Source organism: Vulpes lagopus, chromosome 2 (assembly GCF_018345385.1).
Source record: "Vulpes lagopus strain Blue_001 chromosome 2, ASM1834538v1, whole genome shotgun sequence".
Classification (NCBI taxonomy): Eukaryota; Metazoa; Chordata; class Mammalia; order Carnivora; family Canidae; genus Vulpes; species Vulpes lagopus.
In genome coordinates this window covers 26,597,782-26,612,707 of record NC_054825.1, presented here as the reverse complement: position 1 = coordinate 26,612,707, position 14,926 = coordinate 26,597,782, and the positions used below count along the sequence as shown (strand labels likewise).

General features: G+C 45.9%; 1 protein-coding gene across 4 annotated transcripts; it reads left to right on the top strand.

Moving 5' to 3' along the window:
• The first annotated feature begins 288 nt into the window (after nucleotides 1-288).
• On the top strand, nucleotides 289-14,539 carry NOLC1 (nucleolar and coiled-body phosphoprotein 1). Of its 4 annotated transcripts, none has more exons than XM_041745955.1 (13): nucleotides 289-487; nucleotides 3,163-3,218; nucleotides 3,330-3,469; nucleotides 3,567-3,694; nucleotides 6,369-6,534; nucleotides 9,236-9,360; nucleotides 9,479-9,623; nucleotides 10,146-10,274; nucleotides 10,459-10,581; nucleotides 10,667-11,302; nucleotides 11,483-11,589; nucleotides 12,576-12,668; nucleotides 12,819-14,539. In XM_041745955.1, exons 1-13 carry the CDS (start codon nucleotides 368-370, stop codon nucleotides 12,975-12,977), a joined length of 2,127 nt encoding a protein of 708 aa, XP_041601889.1. In that variant the 5' UTR covers nucleotides 289-367; the 3' UTR covers nucleotides 12,978-14,539. The 4 variants fall into 4 exon arrangements, with proteins under 4 accessions (XP_041601889.1, XP_041601888.1, XP_041601891.1 ...); XM_041745954.1 differs by having other exon boundaries at nucleotides 3,327-3,469; XM_041745957.1 differs by having other exon boundaries at nucleotides 290-487; nucleotides 10,471-10,581.
• The last annotated feature ends 387 nt before the right edge of the window (nucleotides 14,540-14,926 follow it).

Here is a 14,926-nt window from a genome sequence, read left to right as displayed (position 1 = left end):
GAATCCCAGCTGCGCTGCCCCTGTGGAAAAAAGGTGGCTCTAGCAGAAAGGGCGCGCGGGAAGCCTGAAGTTTTCCCGCCACTGGCCAAGGCGTGACCCGTGACGTCGGGGCTCCGCCTCACAAGCTGACGGACGGAGGGCTCCGCCCTTACCAAGATGGCGACACTTGTGGCACCGGAAAGCGCTCAGATTTCGCCTGGATCCTGCCACCAAACTGGGAGGAACTGCCTTGTGGAGTGTGCCCGCCCCTTCCGCTGTGCGCCCGCGCCGTGCGATGACGTCACAATGGGTCCGCCCTACCCCTCCGGGTGCCCGAGTTCCTGAATAGTGCGCGTCGGCAACGGTAGTGACGCGTATTGCCCAGAGGATGGCGGACGCCGGCTTGCGCCGCGTGGTTCCCAGCGACCTGTATCCCCTCGTGCTCGGCTTTCTGCGCGATAACCAGCTCCCGGAGGTGGCCAATAAATTCGCTAAGGCAACAGGCGCTGTGAGTGCGGGCTTGGGGCAAGGGCTGCGGTGGGATGACTACAGGGCTTCGGGCCCTGACAGGTTTAGGTTTCCGGGTACCGAGGTCTCTAGGGTCCGGTCCCGGTATCTTCCGGGCCTTTGTGAGAGCCTTTGGAGAGCCTGCAGTCTCGGCACCTGGCCCCCACGAAGTCCCAGTAGATAGCGTTGAGTCTTGTTGCTTTTTTCCTCTTGAGCGGTGCAGCGATGGCAGCGTGGGATCCTCGTGTCCCAGGTCACGTGGCTGGCGGAGTGCGGCGAGGAGGGAGCGTGGCGTCCCATCCGAGGCATTGGAGGCTCTTGTTGACTTTTTGGGTTTTACGTTGGCTAATGCAAAGCATGATTTGACCATAACTCTCAGATTTACCGGGGACTCAAATATAAAATTCCTTTAGAAATGAAGGATGGGATTTTCGTTCGTAAAGCAGAAAGTGAAAGAGAGTAGAGGCATGGTTCTGCTTTTTAGGTATACCAAAGCAGGCCTGAGCATCATAGCCCTACTAAGCAGTGGGCTTGAATCTTTGACTTCTGGAACCAAACATATCTAGATATGGGGCCAGGCTGTCACTTCTTAAGATGTATAACCTGAGCAGCTTGCTGAACTTCTCTGAGTGTTTTCGTTACTACGGAGATGCCGTCATTCACTTTATAGGATATTTGTGAATTTCAGTAACATAATAAATATGAAGTGGCAGTCCCAGTGCCTGATGCTCTGGAAGCATCAGTTAGTGAAAGCTGTTGTTATAGTTATAGTCATTTAGAATGTTTCAAACACATGTAAAAGGAAAATGACTAGGGATGTGAAAAGTTTGGAATCACTTTCAAGAAAAGTGGACATGAGGCATGGGAAAACACCTTAAGAGATGGTAGAGTGAGGGCACCTGGGTGGTTCGGTGGTTGTCTGCCTTTGGCTCAGGTCGTTCAGTTATCTTGGGGTCCTGGGATCCAGTTTCTCGTGAGGTTCCCTGTGGGGAGCCTGCTCTCTCTCTGCCTAAGTCTCTGCTGCTCTCTCTGTGCCACTCATGAATAAAAAAATAAAATATTGTAAAAAAAAAAAAAAAGAGAGAGAGGGTAGAGTGTACCCTTGACAGTTGTCTTAGCCTTTGACGGTGAAGATAGGTTGTTCTTTGTGGTGGAGTCAGGCTGCATAAGGACAGGATCAAATCAGCTTCAGAAAGGACTTCCTTCAGCTGGGACAGCCTGCCTGCCATGTGATCTCCTAAACTGCTTTCATATTGTAACTTTTTGAATTCAGAGGTTGCAAAAGGTATTTTCACAGTGAGCTAGATGGAATTGGGCCTTTCAGAATCAGGATTTTTTTTTTAAATGGCAAAAACTATAATCTTTCTGGAAGGGTCAGCTGGTGTTTCCTGATGCTAAGCCCTTTATATGTATTATCTCTAATTTTCTCAACTTAATAAAATGCATTGTTTCCATGTTATAGGGAAGAAAACAGTCTCAGAAAGATCAAGTAATTTAATCAAAGCCATGCAGTAATAGGCAGAGATGAATTTCACATCTGTACCGTCTAACAGCCTATATTCTTGTTGGTACTGTGATGCTTTGTCATTTTTTGCATCAACTAGTAGTCTGTATCAGTATAATTAATAGCTGAATGTAATTTTGTACTGAGTATGCACGTTAGTTTTTTAACTAGTATTGGAGGCTAATTTCCAATGATTTAGTATCATAAACCACATTGCAGCAAATGTCCCCTTCTGTTAATATTTGTGTCTTTGTTTCATGGGTAAGGATAAATTCCTAGACAGTGCATTGCTAGAGTAAAGGGAAAGCACATTATTAAAAAATATTTTTGAGAGCTTTCATACATGGCAGGGGGAGTGGTGGTGGGGGGAGAGAGAGAGAGAGAGAGAGAGAGAGAGAAGCAGACTCCCTCATAAGCAGAAAGCCTGTTATTGGGCTGGATCCCAGGACCCCAGAATCATGATCTGAGCCAAAGGCAGATGCTCAACCCCTAAGCTGCTACCTAGGTGTCCCGAAAGCACATTTTTTAAAAAGGCTTTGACCAGCAGGATTGACTGGAGATAGATGGCAACAGAAACTATAGGAGTAACCCCAGTTTTTGATGTCAAAGATTGAGAAATACATAAACAGGCTATTTTTGTCTTAATTGATGCAAGTAGGAGAAGTCTTACAAAGGTAACATGTACACCAAACATAGGTATAAAACAGGTCTTTTTTTTTTTTTTAAGATTTATTCATTCATTCATGAGAGAGAGAGAGGGGCAGAGACATAGGCAGAGGGAGGAGCAGGCACCCCACAGGGAGCCTGGGACTCAATCCCAGATCCCAGGATCATGCCCTGAATCAAAGGCAGACTCTCAACCATTGAGCCACCCAGGTGTCCCTAGGTCTTTTTTCTTTTACGATTTTATTTTTTAGAGAGGAAGGGGGCATGAGCAGGGGGTAGGAGCAGGGAGAGAAAGAAACAGACACCCGCCAAGCAGGGAGCCCGGTGTGGGGCTCCATCCCAGGACCCTGAGATCATGACCTATACCAAAGGCAGACACTTAACTGACTAAGCCACCTAGGTGCCCCCAAACAGGTCACTTTTAATAAGAGAATAAAATAAAACCTAATTCCTCCCTGGAACAGCCAGGATAAAATTTTCTTACTAAGCTCTTTTTTCTCCTATAGACCCAACAGGACTCCAACGCCTCTTCCCTCTTGGACATCTATAGCTTCTGGCTCAAGTAAGTCTTTCCTGTACCACTGTGGCTGTTTTTTCCCTAAAGGAATTGGGCTGTATCTTAGATGTGTGAAGGTCCTGATCCCCCAAAAGTTAGCCTCATCTACCTCAGCAGGTCCACCAAGGCCCTGAAGCGAAAGGTACAGGCAAACGGACCGGTGACTAAGAAGGCTAAGAAGAAGACTTCATCCAGTGACAGCAGTGAGGACAGCAGTGAGGAAGAAAAAGCCCAGGGGCCGCCAGCTAAAAAGACTGGTAAGGCTGGGCAGGGAGTTGGGATTCCCAGAAAGGGATTTGTAGCGTGCCTGTACCACATGGCTGATTCTTAACAGCAGTCTTTGATTTTGTTCAGTTGTACCTGCCAAGCGGGCCAGTTTGCCTCAGCATCCTGGAAAGGCTGCAGCCAAAGCAGCAGAGAGCAGCAACAGTGAAGAATCCAGTGATGAGGAGGAAGAGGACGAGAAGAAAAAGCCTATTCAGGTGTGCAACTTTTGGAAGAAAAGGGATCGTTTAAGGAATTAGGAAGAAGGGCAGCCCCGGTGGCCCAGTGGTTTAGCACCGCCTTTAGCCCCGGGTGTGATCTTGGAGACCCGGGATCAAGTCCCACGTCAGGCTCCCTGCATGGAGCCCGCTTCTCCCTCTGCCTGTGTCTCTGCCTCTCTCTCTCTCTCTCTGTGTCTGTCATGAATAAATAAATAAAATCTTTTAAAAGTTAAAAAAAATAAAGGAATTAGGAAGAAGAGATCTAAAATCCTAGGTTGTAGCTTGGGACCAAGAGATGATGATAGGTATATAACAGGTGGTTATGGGGGTGCCTGGCTGGCTCAGTCAGTAGAGCTTGGGTTTCTTGATCTCAGGGTTGTAAGTTTGAGCCCCATGTTGGGTGTAAAGATTACTTAATAAATGAGGGGCACCTGGTGGCTTAGTTGGTTAAGCCTCTGACTCTTGGTTTCTGCTCAGGTCATGATCGCAGGGTCCTGGGCCACACGCACACAGCAGAGGGAGTCTGCTTCTCTGGCTCCCTCCTCTCTGCTTTTCCCCTCACTTGCTAGTGTAAGTGAGTGGGCATACACGTGCTCTCTCTTTTTAAAATAAATAAAAATAAAATAAAATATTTTCTTTATTTAGTTTAGAGGGGGTGGGGAGAAGGAGAGGGGGAGAGAATCTCCAGCAGACTGCATGATGAGTGCAGAGCCTGACATGGGGCTTGATCCCAGGATCCTGAGCCAAAACCAAGACTTGAACGCTTAACCGACTGAGCTACCCAGGTGCTCCAAAAATGAATCTTTAAATACATACCATAAATTCTATAACATAACACTGGAGAAGAAAATCTGAGGACTTTTCTGTGAGAAGTGACAGAAGTATGAAGTTTGGAAAAAATACAAGAGTGTGAAGTTGTACCCAGAATCTATAGGAACCATTCTCTTTCCTGGATGTTAAGTAGGGTTCTCTGGGACACTAAGATCCCAAGAGTAAGAGTATGTTTTGTAGACAGGTACTAGGAACTCTAAGCAGAGAATGGCAGGAATAGGGCTGAATCTTTCTTTCTTTCTTTCTTTCTTTCTTTTTTTTTTTTTTTTTTAATTTTTATTTATTTATTATAGTCACACAGAGAGAGAGAGAGGCAGAGACATAGGCAGAGGGAGAAGCAGGCTTCATGCACCGGGAGCCCGACGTGGGATTCGATCCCGGGTCTCCAGGATCGCGCCCTGGGTCAAAGGCAGGCGCCAAACCGCTGCGCCACCCAGGGATCCCTCTTTCTTTCTTTCTTTTCTCTTTTCTTTTCTTCTTTTCTTTTCTTTCTTTTTTTTTCTTTCTTTTCTTTTCTTTTCTTTTCTTCTTTTCTTCTTTTCTTTTTCTTTTCTTTTCTTCTTTCTTTTCTTTTTTCTTCTTTTCCTTTCCTTTCCTTTCCTTGCATACTCCTGTGTGCATGAGCAGGGATGGGGAGGTGCAGAGGGAGAGGGAGAAGCATGCTCCCCGCTGAGCAGAGAGCCTGACGCAGGGCTCAATCCCAGAACCCTGAGATCATGACCTGAGCTGAAGGCAGACACTTAACTACTGAGCCACCCAGACACCGCTCTTTCTCCTTCCTCCCTCTCTCCCTCGCTTCCCTTTCTTTCCTTTTTTTTTTTTTATATTTTAAAATTATTATTATTATTTTTTTAATTTTTATTTATTTATGATAGTCACACACAGATAGAGAGAGAGGCAGAGACACAGGCAGAAGGAGAAGCAGGCTCCGTGCACCAGGAGCCCGATGTGGGATTTGATCCCGGGTCTCCAGGATCGCGCCCTGGGCCAAAGGCAGGCGCCAAACCGCTGTGCCACCCAGGGATCCCAAGATTTTAAAATTATTTCTAAGTAATTTCTGTACTCAGTGTGGGGTTCAAACTCCAAACCCTGAGATTAAGAGTTGCATGCTCTATCCACTGAGCCACCCAGGTGCCCCAATATTTTTGTTTCTTATGAAGAATTTGGTGCCCTTTTCAGACTCTCTCTCTCTCTCTCTCTCTCTCTCTCTCTCTCTCTTTAAAGATTTTATTTATTCATGGGAAACAGGTGAGACACAGGCAGAGGCAGAAATAGGCTCCATACAACCCGACGTGGGACTAGATCCCGGGACTCCAGGATCATGCCCTGGGCTGAAGGTGGTGCTAAACCGCTGAGCCACCTGGGCTGCCCTACTCTCTTTTTATTTTTATTTTTATTTTTATTTTTTTAAAATTTTTATTTATTTATGATAGTCACAGAGAGAGAGAGAGAGAGAGAGAGAGGCAGAGACACAGGCAGAGGGAGAAGCAGGCTCCATGCACCGGGAGCCCGACGTGGGATTCGATCCCGGGTCTCCAGGATCGCACCCTGGGCCAAAGGCAGGCGCCAAACCGCTGCGCCACCCAGGGATCCCCTACTCTCTTTTTAAATACTCTTATGTCACATGTGGTTCTTAAACTCATGACCCCAAGATCAAGAGTTGCATGCTCTACCAACTAAGTCAGCCAGGTGCCCCCAGATGTTGTGTAGCTTTCCCTTGCTCTTACTGCTCCATTAGCCCCTAAATAGCAAAAATAGTGTAAGATGGTTTCTATTTTAGGATGCCTTTTAGGCATCCAGAAGCTTTTGCCAATTCTCTTTACCATGTGCTTCCTCACAGAAGGGAGTTAAGCCTCAATCCAAGGCAGTCAAAGCTCCTTCAAAGAAGTCCAAGAGCTCTGATTCTGATTCAGACTCAAGCTCAGAAGATGAATCACCAAAGAACCAGAAGCCAAAAACAACACCCGTGACAGCTAAAGCTCAGGCTAAAGCCTCAGCCAAACCAGGTACAATTTTTGTTCCCAAGGGGCCATACTGGGGAGCAGGTTGCTCTGGGGACTGGTATTTGAATTGCTCATTCAGAGGCAGCTGGGTGGCTGTCAGTTGAGGATATGCCTTCAGCTCAGGTCATGATCTCAGGATCCTGGGATTGAGCCTTGCATTGGGCTCTGCACTGGGCATGGAGCCTGCTTAAGATTCTCTCTCTGCCTTTCCCCATCCTTTGCCTGTATGCAAAGGATGTGTGCACTTACGCACACTCTCTCAAAAAAAATTGCTGGACACCTGGGTGGCTCAGTCAGTTGAGTGTCGGCCTTCAGCTCAGGTCATGATCCTGGGGTCCTGGGATCGAGCCCTGCATCAGGCTCCCTGCTTAGAGGAGAGGCTGCTGCTTCCTCTTCTTGTGTGCTCTCTCACACTCTCTTTCTCTTTCTCTCTGTGTCAAATAAAATCTTAAAAATTAAAAAGAGGGTATCCCTGGGAGGCTCAGTGGTTTAGCACCTGCCTTTGGCCCAGGGCGTGAACCTGGAGTCCCGGGATCTAGTCCCACGTCGGGTTCCCAGCACGGAGCCTGCTTCTCCCTCTGCCTGTGTCTCTGCCTTTCTCTCTCTCTCTCTCTCTTTCTCTATCATGAATAAATAAATAAAATCTTTAAAAAACAAAAATTTAAAAAGAAATTGTCCATTTGGCATAGGGATAAAGTGGCAGTGGTTGTTGAACTAAGGGTATTGATTGGTATCTTTTTTATTCCTTAAAGATTTCCACTTACTAATAAAAAGAATAAGAGAAACAGCCTGCAGTGAGGACAAATGTATTTTTAAAAATAGTATCCAGAGGGCAGCCCCGGTGGCTCAGCGGTTTAGTGCCGACTTCAGTCCAGGGCGTGATGCTGGAGTCCCAGGATCGAGTCCCACATCAGGCTCCCTTCATGGAACCTGCTTCGCTCTTTGTCTGTGTCTCTCTCTCTTTGTGTCTCTCTCTGTCTCTCTCTCTGTGTGTCTCTCATGAATAAATAAAATCTTAAAAAAAAAAAAAGTATCCAGAGGCCCCTAGATGGCTCAGCGAGTTGGGCTACCGACTTGATTTCAGCTGGGTTCTTGATGTCAAGGTTGTGGGATTGAACCCTGTGTTGGGCTCCACTCTCAGGAGAGAGTCTGCTTGAGGAGTCTCCCTTTCCATTCTTGTGTATAATGCTCTCTCTCTTAAATAAATAAATCTTTTTTTTTTTTTTTTTTTTTTTACAGATTTTATTTATTTACCATTCATTCATTCATTCATTCATGAAAGAGGCAGAGACATAGGTAGAGGGAGAAGCAGGCTCCCTGTGGGGAGCCCATTGCAGGACTCAATCCTGGGACTCCTGGATCATGACCTGAGCCAAAGGCACTCAACCAGTGAGCCACCCAGATGCCCCTCTTGTTCTTTTCATAGATGATTTACATTCACACAGACCACATTCTATTATCACTTAGTCATCTAACCTTTATGCTTTTCGTTACCATTGTTTCTTCTCTGTATTCACTCCATAGGACATGTGAGAATTTAAACTTTTTTCTATAATCTTGTGATGACAGGTTATTATTTATAGGAGCTTCTCTGATTTTAGTATATGTGCTGCCGAAGCGAGCACTATAGGAGCTTCTCTGAATGGAAGTTGAAATGAAAGGTTTTACAGAGCATATTTGAATTATTTACATCATACCTTTTTTGTAAGATTTTATTTGAGAGAGTGTGCACACATGAACGGGGAGGATCAGAATGAGAGGGACAGGCAGACTTCCCTTTGAGCCTGGAGCGTGACACAGGCCTCAATCACATGACCCTGGGGCACCTGGGTGGCTCAGTGGTTGAGTGTCTGCCTTCAGCTCAGATCGTGATCCCAGGGTCCTGGGATCAAGTCCCACATCAGGCTCCCCACAGGGAGCCTGCATCTCTGCCTATGTCTCTGCTTCTCTCTGTGTGTCTACCATGAATAAATGAATAAAATCTTAAAAAAAAAAAATCGCAACACTGAGATCATGACCTGAGCCAAAATGAAGTCATACACTTAACAAAATTAACCACCCACGTGCCCGTATGTCGGATCAGTTTATTTATTTTTATTTTTTATTTTTTATTTTTTTAAAAAGATTTTTATTTATTCATGAGAGACACAGAGAAAGAGAGAGAGAGAGAGGCAGAGACACAGGCAGAGGGAGAAGCAGGCTCCATGCAGAGAGCCCGATGTGGGACTTGATCCTCGGTCTCCAGGATCACACCCTGGGCTGAAGGTGGCACTAAATCACTAAGCCACTGGGGCTGCCCAGATCAGTTTTTTTAAAAGATGTTTTTGTTTTGTTTTGTTTTTTTTTAAAGATTTTATTTATTCATGAGAGACCCACAGAGAGAGAGAGAGAGAGAGGCAGAGACACAGGCTGAGGGAGGAGCAGGCTCCATGCAGGGAGCCCGACATGGGACTCGATCCTAGGGCTCCAGGATCATGCCCCGGCTGAAGGCTGCGCTAAACCGCTAAGCCACCGGGGCTGCCCAAAAGATGATTTTATTCTTGAAATTAGTCAGGAAAGTCATCCTTTGATAGTCAACCCATGGTAGTCTCTCTCAGGCTTGCTCTAAAACCAAGAGGACTGATAGACTCCTAAGTTCTGAGCTAACAGATTTCTTTTGTCTATTAGGGCCTTGATAATTCTTACAGTTTTTTTTCCTTCATAGGTACACCAGCTCGAGTGGTACCTAAACTAGCCAATGGCAAAGCAGCCAGAAGTAAGAGCAGCAGCAGCAGCAGCAGCAGTGATGACTCTGAGGAGGAGGAGGTGGCAGCGGCCATACCTAAGAAGGTTTGGGCCATAACTTCCAGGGGACTGGGGGTGGGGGGTGAGTGTGTCTCTCATTTCCTGGCAGGATTCATTGGACTAGCTTTTTCCTGTGGTAACTAATTTCCTCTGTATGATGCAGATTGTACCTAAAAAGCAAGTTGTAGCCAAGTCCCCAGTGAAAGCAGCAGCCACCGCTACCCAAAAGAGTTCCAGCAGTGAGGACTCCTCCAGTGAGGAGGAGGAGGAGGAGGAAGAGCAGAAAAAACCCATGAAGAAAAAACCAGGTGACTGGGCATGGGAGTTAAGTAAGCTGCACGACTGCAGCCACTGTGTGAAACTTTCTGTAGAACTACCTGATATGACTGCTAGCTTTTCATGGAGAAAAGCGCATTGCCTTTTATAACCTAGATGCAGAAATACCATGCCATCCTCTCTGCCATATTCTGTTGGTTAGAAACGAGTCACTAGTTCTAGCCCACACTAAAAGGAAGAGGAATTAAGCTTCATTTTTACAAGGGGGCAGTATCAGAATTTTTTTAGGGTTTTTTTTTTTTTTTTAAGATTGATTTATTCACTTTTTAGAGATCCAGTGAGCAAGCACGTGGAATGGGGTGAAGGGAGGAGCAGAGGGAAAGGGAGAGGACCCCAAGTAGACTCCCTGCTGAGTGTGGAGCCCCTTGCAATCTTGAGAGCATGACCTGAGCCAAAATCAAGAGTCAGATGCTTAACCAACTGAGCCACCCATGCAGCCCTCAAAGAATTTTATACATATTTTAAAACCACGACACTTGTCTTTTTTAAAACAGGTCCCTATAGTTCAGTCCCCCCACCTTCTGTTGCCCCATCCAAGAAGTCCCTGGGAACTCAGGCTCCCAAGAAAGCCACAGAGAAGAAACAGCCTGTGGAGAGCAGTGAGGACAGCAGTGATGAGTCTGGTGAGTCCCCATCCGTGGAGAATGGATCTGGGTAGTATGTGAGGAATATAGAAGACAAAAATGTCCTGTCCCTTTTGCTTTTCACTGAAGCAGGACAGGGCTTAGTTTTCTGTGTGGGTCTTTGCATCCTCCTTTTTATTGCTTTTGATTGGGTTGGGACTCTGATCCCAGCCTAATGCCATAGGTTCTCTCCCAGATTCGAGTTCAGAGGAAGAAAAGAAGCCCCCAGCTAAAGCAGTCATCTCTAAAGCAACCATTAAACCAGCTCCAGCAAAGAAAGAACCAGAGAGCTCTTCAGACAGCTCAGGTGAGGCATATGGAGGCCCTTAGGGCACTGGGAGTTCCAGGGTCTCTTTTTGTCTGATTCTGTTTATTCTTTGCTCTTTGTCTAGACTCTGACAGTTCTGAGGATGAAGCTCCTGCCAAGCCAGCTGGTATCACCAAGAATCTATCAAGTAGGCCAGTTACCACTCCCAACCAACCTGCAGCTAAACCAGTCACAGCTCCCAAGCAACCTGCAGGTAGTGGCCAGAAGCCGCTGACCAGAAAGGCTGATAGCAGCTCCAGTGAAGAGGAGAGCAGCTCTAGTGAAGAGGAGAAAACAAAGAAGACTGTGGTCACCCCCAAGCCCAAGGCAGTGGCTAAAGCAGTTCCTTCTTTGCCTACCAAACAGGCTTCTCAGGGTGATGGGGACAGCAGCTCTGATTCAGATAGCTCTAGCAGTGAGGAAGAGAAGATGTTAAAATCCCCAGTTAAAAAGAAGCCACAGAAGGTAGCAAGAGTTGTAGCCTCTTCCAAGGCAGCTTCCACAAAGAAAGCAAAGGCTGAGAGCAGCAGCAGTTCTTCCTCTGATGATTCCAGTGAGGAAGAGGAAAAGGAGAAGCCTAAGGGCAAGGGCACTGTAAGGCCACAAGCCCTCAAGACCAATGGGACCTCTGCACTGACTACCCAGAATGGAAAAGCAGACAGAGATAGCAATGAGGAAGAAGAAGAAAAGAAAAAGGCAGTAGTAACAGTTTCTAAGCCAGGTCTGTATCCAAAGAATCTGCCTTCCTGGTTTGTCCCCTCAAATACTGATGGGCTCTACATTGGGGAATAGGGTAGGGAGAGGAGGCCCACAATTAGGCTTTCAGTTGTATGCCCTCATTGTGAAAATCTAGGAGGAGGAATAGGAAGCTGGTCTCCTGAGTCTGGCTTTTACTTTGTAGGTTCAGGGAAGAAGCGGAAGCAGAATGAGGCTGCCAAGGAGGCAGAGACTCCTCAAGCCAAGAAGATAAAGCCCCAGACCCCCAACACATTTCCAAAAAGGAAGAAAGTAAGTTACCTTATTTTCTTTTCAGGAGCTAGGCTTTGTTTGCTTGTTTTCAATTTTATTTATTTTTTTCAAGTATTTATTTATTTATTTATTTATTTATGAGAGAGAGAGAGAGAGGCGCAGAGACTCAGGCAGAGGGAGAAGCAGGCTCCATGCAGGGAGCCTGATGTGGGACTCGATCCCAGGACTCCAGGATCACGCCCTGGGCTGAAGGCAAGCGCTAAACTACTGAGCCACCCAGGGATCCCATTTTTATTTATTTATGTGACAGAGCACGCAAGCAGGTGGAGTGGGAGAGGGAGAAGCAGACTCTCTGCTGAGCAGGGAGCCCAGTGCGGCGCTCCATCCCAGGACTCTGAGACCGTGGCCTGAGCCAAAGGCAGGCGCTTAACTGACTTAGCCGTCCAGGCACCCCAGACTCTGCCTTATTTTTTAGTTAAAAAAAAAAAAAAAAGATTTTTAAAATTTATTTATTCATGAGAGACAGAGAAAGAGAGGCAGAAACATAGGCAGAGGGAGAAGCAGGCTCCCTGCAGGAAGGCCAATGTGGGACTCGATCCCAAGACCCTGGCAGCATGACCAGAGCCAAAGGCAGATGCTCAACCACTGAGACACGCAGGTACTCTAGGAGTCAGCCTTTAAAGAATAGAAATAAAGTGGCACCTGGGTGGCTCAAGTTGGTTAAGCATCTGACTCTTGATTCCCCCTCTTGGTAGTGACCTCTGGGTCAGGAGGTTGAGCCCCATGTGTGCTCAGCACAGAGTCTGCTTGAGATTCTCTCTCTCCCTCTGCCCCTCACCCCATCCTCCCCCTTCCCCACCATCCCTAGTCAGTGAGTCAGTCAGTCAATCTTTAAAGAAGTAGAAAAACCTGAGATCATCTTGACAACTCTCTGCCTGATCTGGCATGCATGTACATGTGTAGCTAAGGAGACCTTTTCTGTTTAAGTGGCTCCTCCATCTTAAATTTCGTAATTCCTTTTCCAGGGAGAGAAAAGGGCATCATCCCCATTCCGAAGGATCAGGGAGGAGGAAATTGAGGTAGATGCTCGAGTGGCAGACAATTCCTTTGATGCCAAGGTGAGGAGGGGAAAGGGTGTTGGTCGTCCCTGAGGGCAAAGGGTGGAAGAGAGGACAAGTTTTTGGTTCGGGTTGCCTTGAGCAGGAAGATGAACATAACAGGGCCTTGGGGTCATCCTTCTGTGTACTAACCCCTTCTCTGCCTACCAGCGGGGTGCAGCTGGAGACTGGGGGGAGCGCGCCAATCAGGTTCTGAAGTTCACCAAAGGCAAATCGTTCCGGCATGAGAAAACCAAGAAGAAGCGGGGCAGCTATCGGGGAGGCTCCATCTCCGTCCAGGTCAATTCCGTTAAGTTTGACAGCGAGTGACCTGGGGCCATCTGTGGCGAAGCAGGGGTGAGGATCTGAGACCATCGACTTTCCCCAGCGGACCTGGGAAACCCTCAGCTCTCTTAAGAAAGGTTCTCGGTGAGGACAACCGTTTAGAATAGGTCTGAAGACTTTGTATCGTAACATCCTCTCTGGTCCTTTTCTGGTGTTCATAGTTTTCTACAGATTTGTTTTTGAGTGTTGAGTAGCAAAGACAACATAAGGGGCGTGTTCCTTTTTAAGAAAAGGAAAAATTTTAGTTCTTGTCCCCTTCTCCCTATCCTGTGGAAGTCCTCATACTGAGAAATTTGTATATTTTATATTAAATCATTTCCTGTTGATTTTTGTTATTTTCACAGGTGGGTTCTCACAGATAAAATCTTAGCTCTTGCCCAAGACATAGTAAAAGTCACATGGATGAGTTTTTATAATTGGAGAATTGTGCCTATTGTGCACGTGTCCACCTTTCATCCGTCCTACCCCTCATAGCTTTGGAAAAGGGCAGTTAAGAATGGTTAATGTATATGTTTGCTAAGCATGCACTGTGTAGTTCATTCTCATTCATGGGATGTAGGACTGATGTTCTCAGCGAGCATGGACTTAACTACTTTTTGGGATAAAATTCACTTGTTGCAGGCAATATTCTGGTGTAACGTGAATGCCATAGGGTTAATCTGAATGTTTTGTTTTCTGTAATTTTAACATTATCTAATGTTTGCAATACATGTTTAGTTTTTTAATTTGAAAGCATAAACTTTTCTATTGTTCGAAGACTTTTTGATGGCCCCTAATAGTACTAAATTGAGGACTGCATTTTCTTGTTTTTTACATTTTAGAGAACAAAATAACATTAATCTGAACATACACATGACTTGTTATTTCTGTTTCAGTAACAGTAGTGACACAAAATGAGTTTCATTAACTCCTGTGTGGTTGGAAATCACCGATCAAGAAAGCGAAAGAATAAAAACTCTAAAAACGTCAATTAAGAATTAGGTTACATTAGTCAGGTGAATTTATAGGTAACCTGTGTGCTAATGGAAACGGGAAGAACCTTTATAAAGCATATTAGGTGGTAAAACTTGAGTAGGGTGGGGTTGGGAAAGCATCCCAACGAAATTGTTGTGTCTTCTAGTTGGAACATGGGAGTAATTGATGTGCCCCTTTCAGTACCTTAACTGTCAGTAACAGTAGAGGTAACAGTAAAAACCAGTGGTCATCAATAGGACTCTGAGATCAAGCTGGCTGATCCTAAAGCTGTAGATGACAGTGCTTGGTTGGAGCCAAGATGGGGAAGGAAGAGGCAATAACAAAACTCTGGAGGCTGGGCTGTTCCTGTGGTGGGAAAATGTGCCCTAGCTTCATGGATGGGGCAAGTGTAGGTTTTAAGATTGGCCTCCCCTTGTTTGGATTTCATACTCCCAAGTAACTTGATAATAACTTGGTTTTCCATGTAACTGCTTTGGGAAGAACATGCACTGTTCATGCTGATACAGGTACGTCAGTCTGCATGGTAAAAGTTATCCACCTCACTACAAAATAATAAACTGGCTGGTTTATAATGTGTCTTGGGAGTTTTTTATTGGGAGTCTAGAGTCCTCCCACCTTCTCAAACCAGAACAACTTGGATGCAGTTAGAGGGCTGGAGTGAAGACCTGTGAGTTCACTGCAGAACCTTCTTAGCAGCAGCTTGCTGGCTTTTCTTGGCCATACCTTGTCTCAGGGTTCCTTGTTCAGGCAGTAGTCCAGATTGTATGTAGTCTAAACTGGGGTTTGGCAAAATGGCCTATGGGTGAGTACAGTCTGAGACTTGTTTTTGTAATGCTTAGGCACTGAGAATGGTTACTTTTTTATTAAAATACTTTTTTTTTTTTTTAATGTATAATCTTTACTTAGCTCTTGTAAACCTTTTTATTTTTTTAGAGAGGGACACCTGGGTGGCTCAGTGG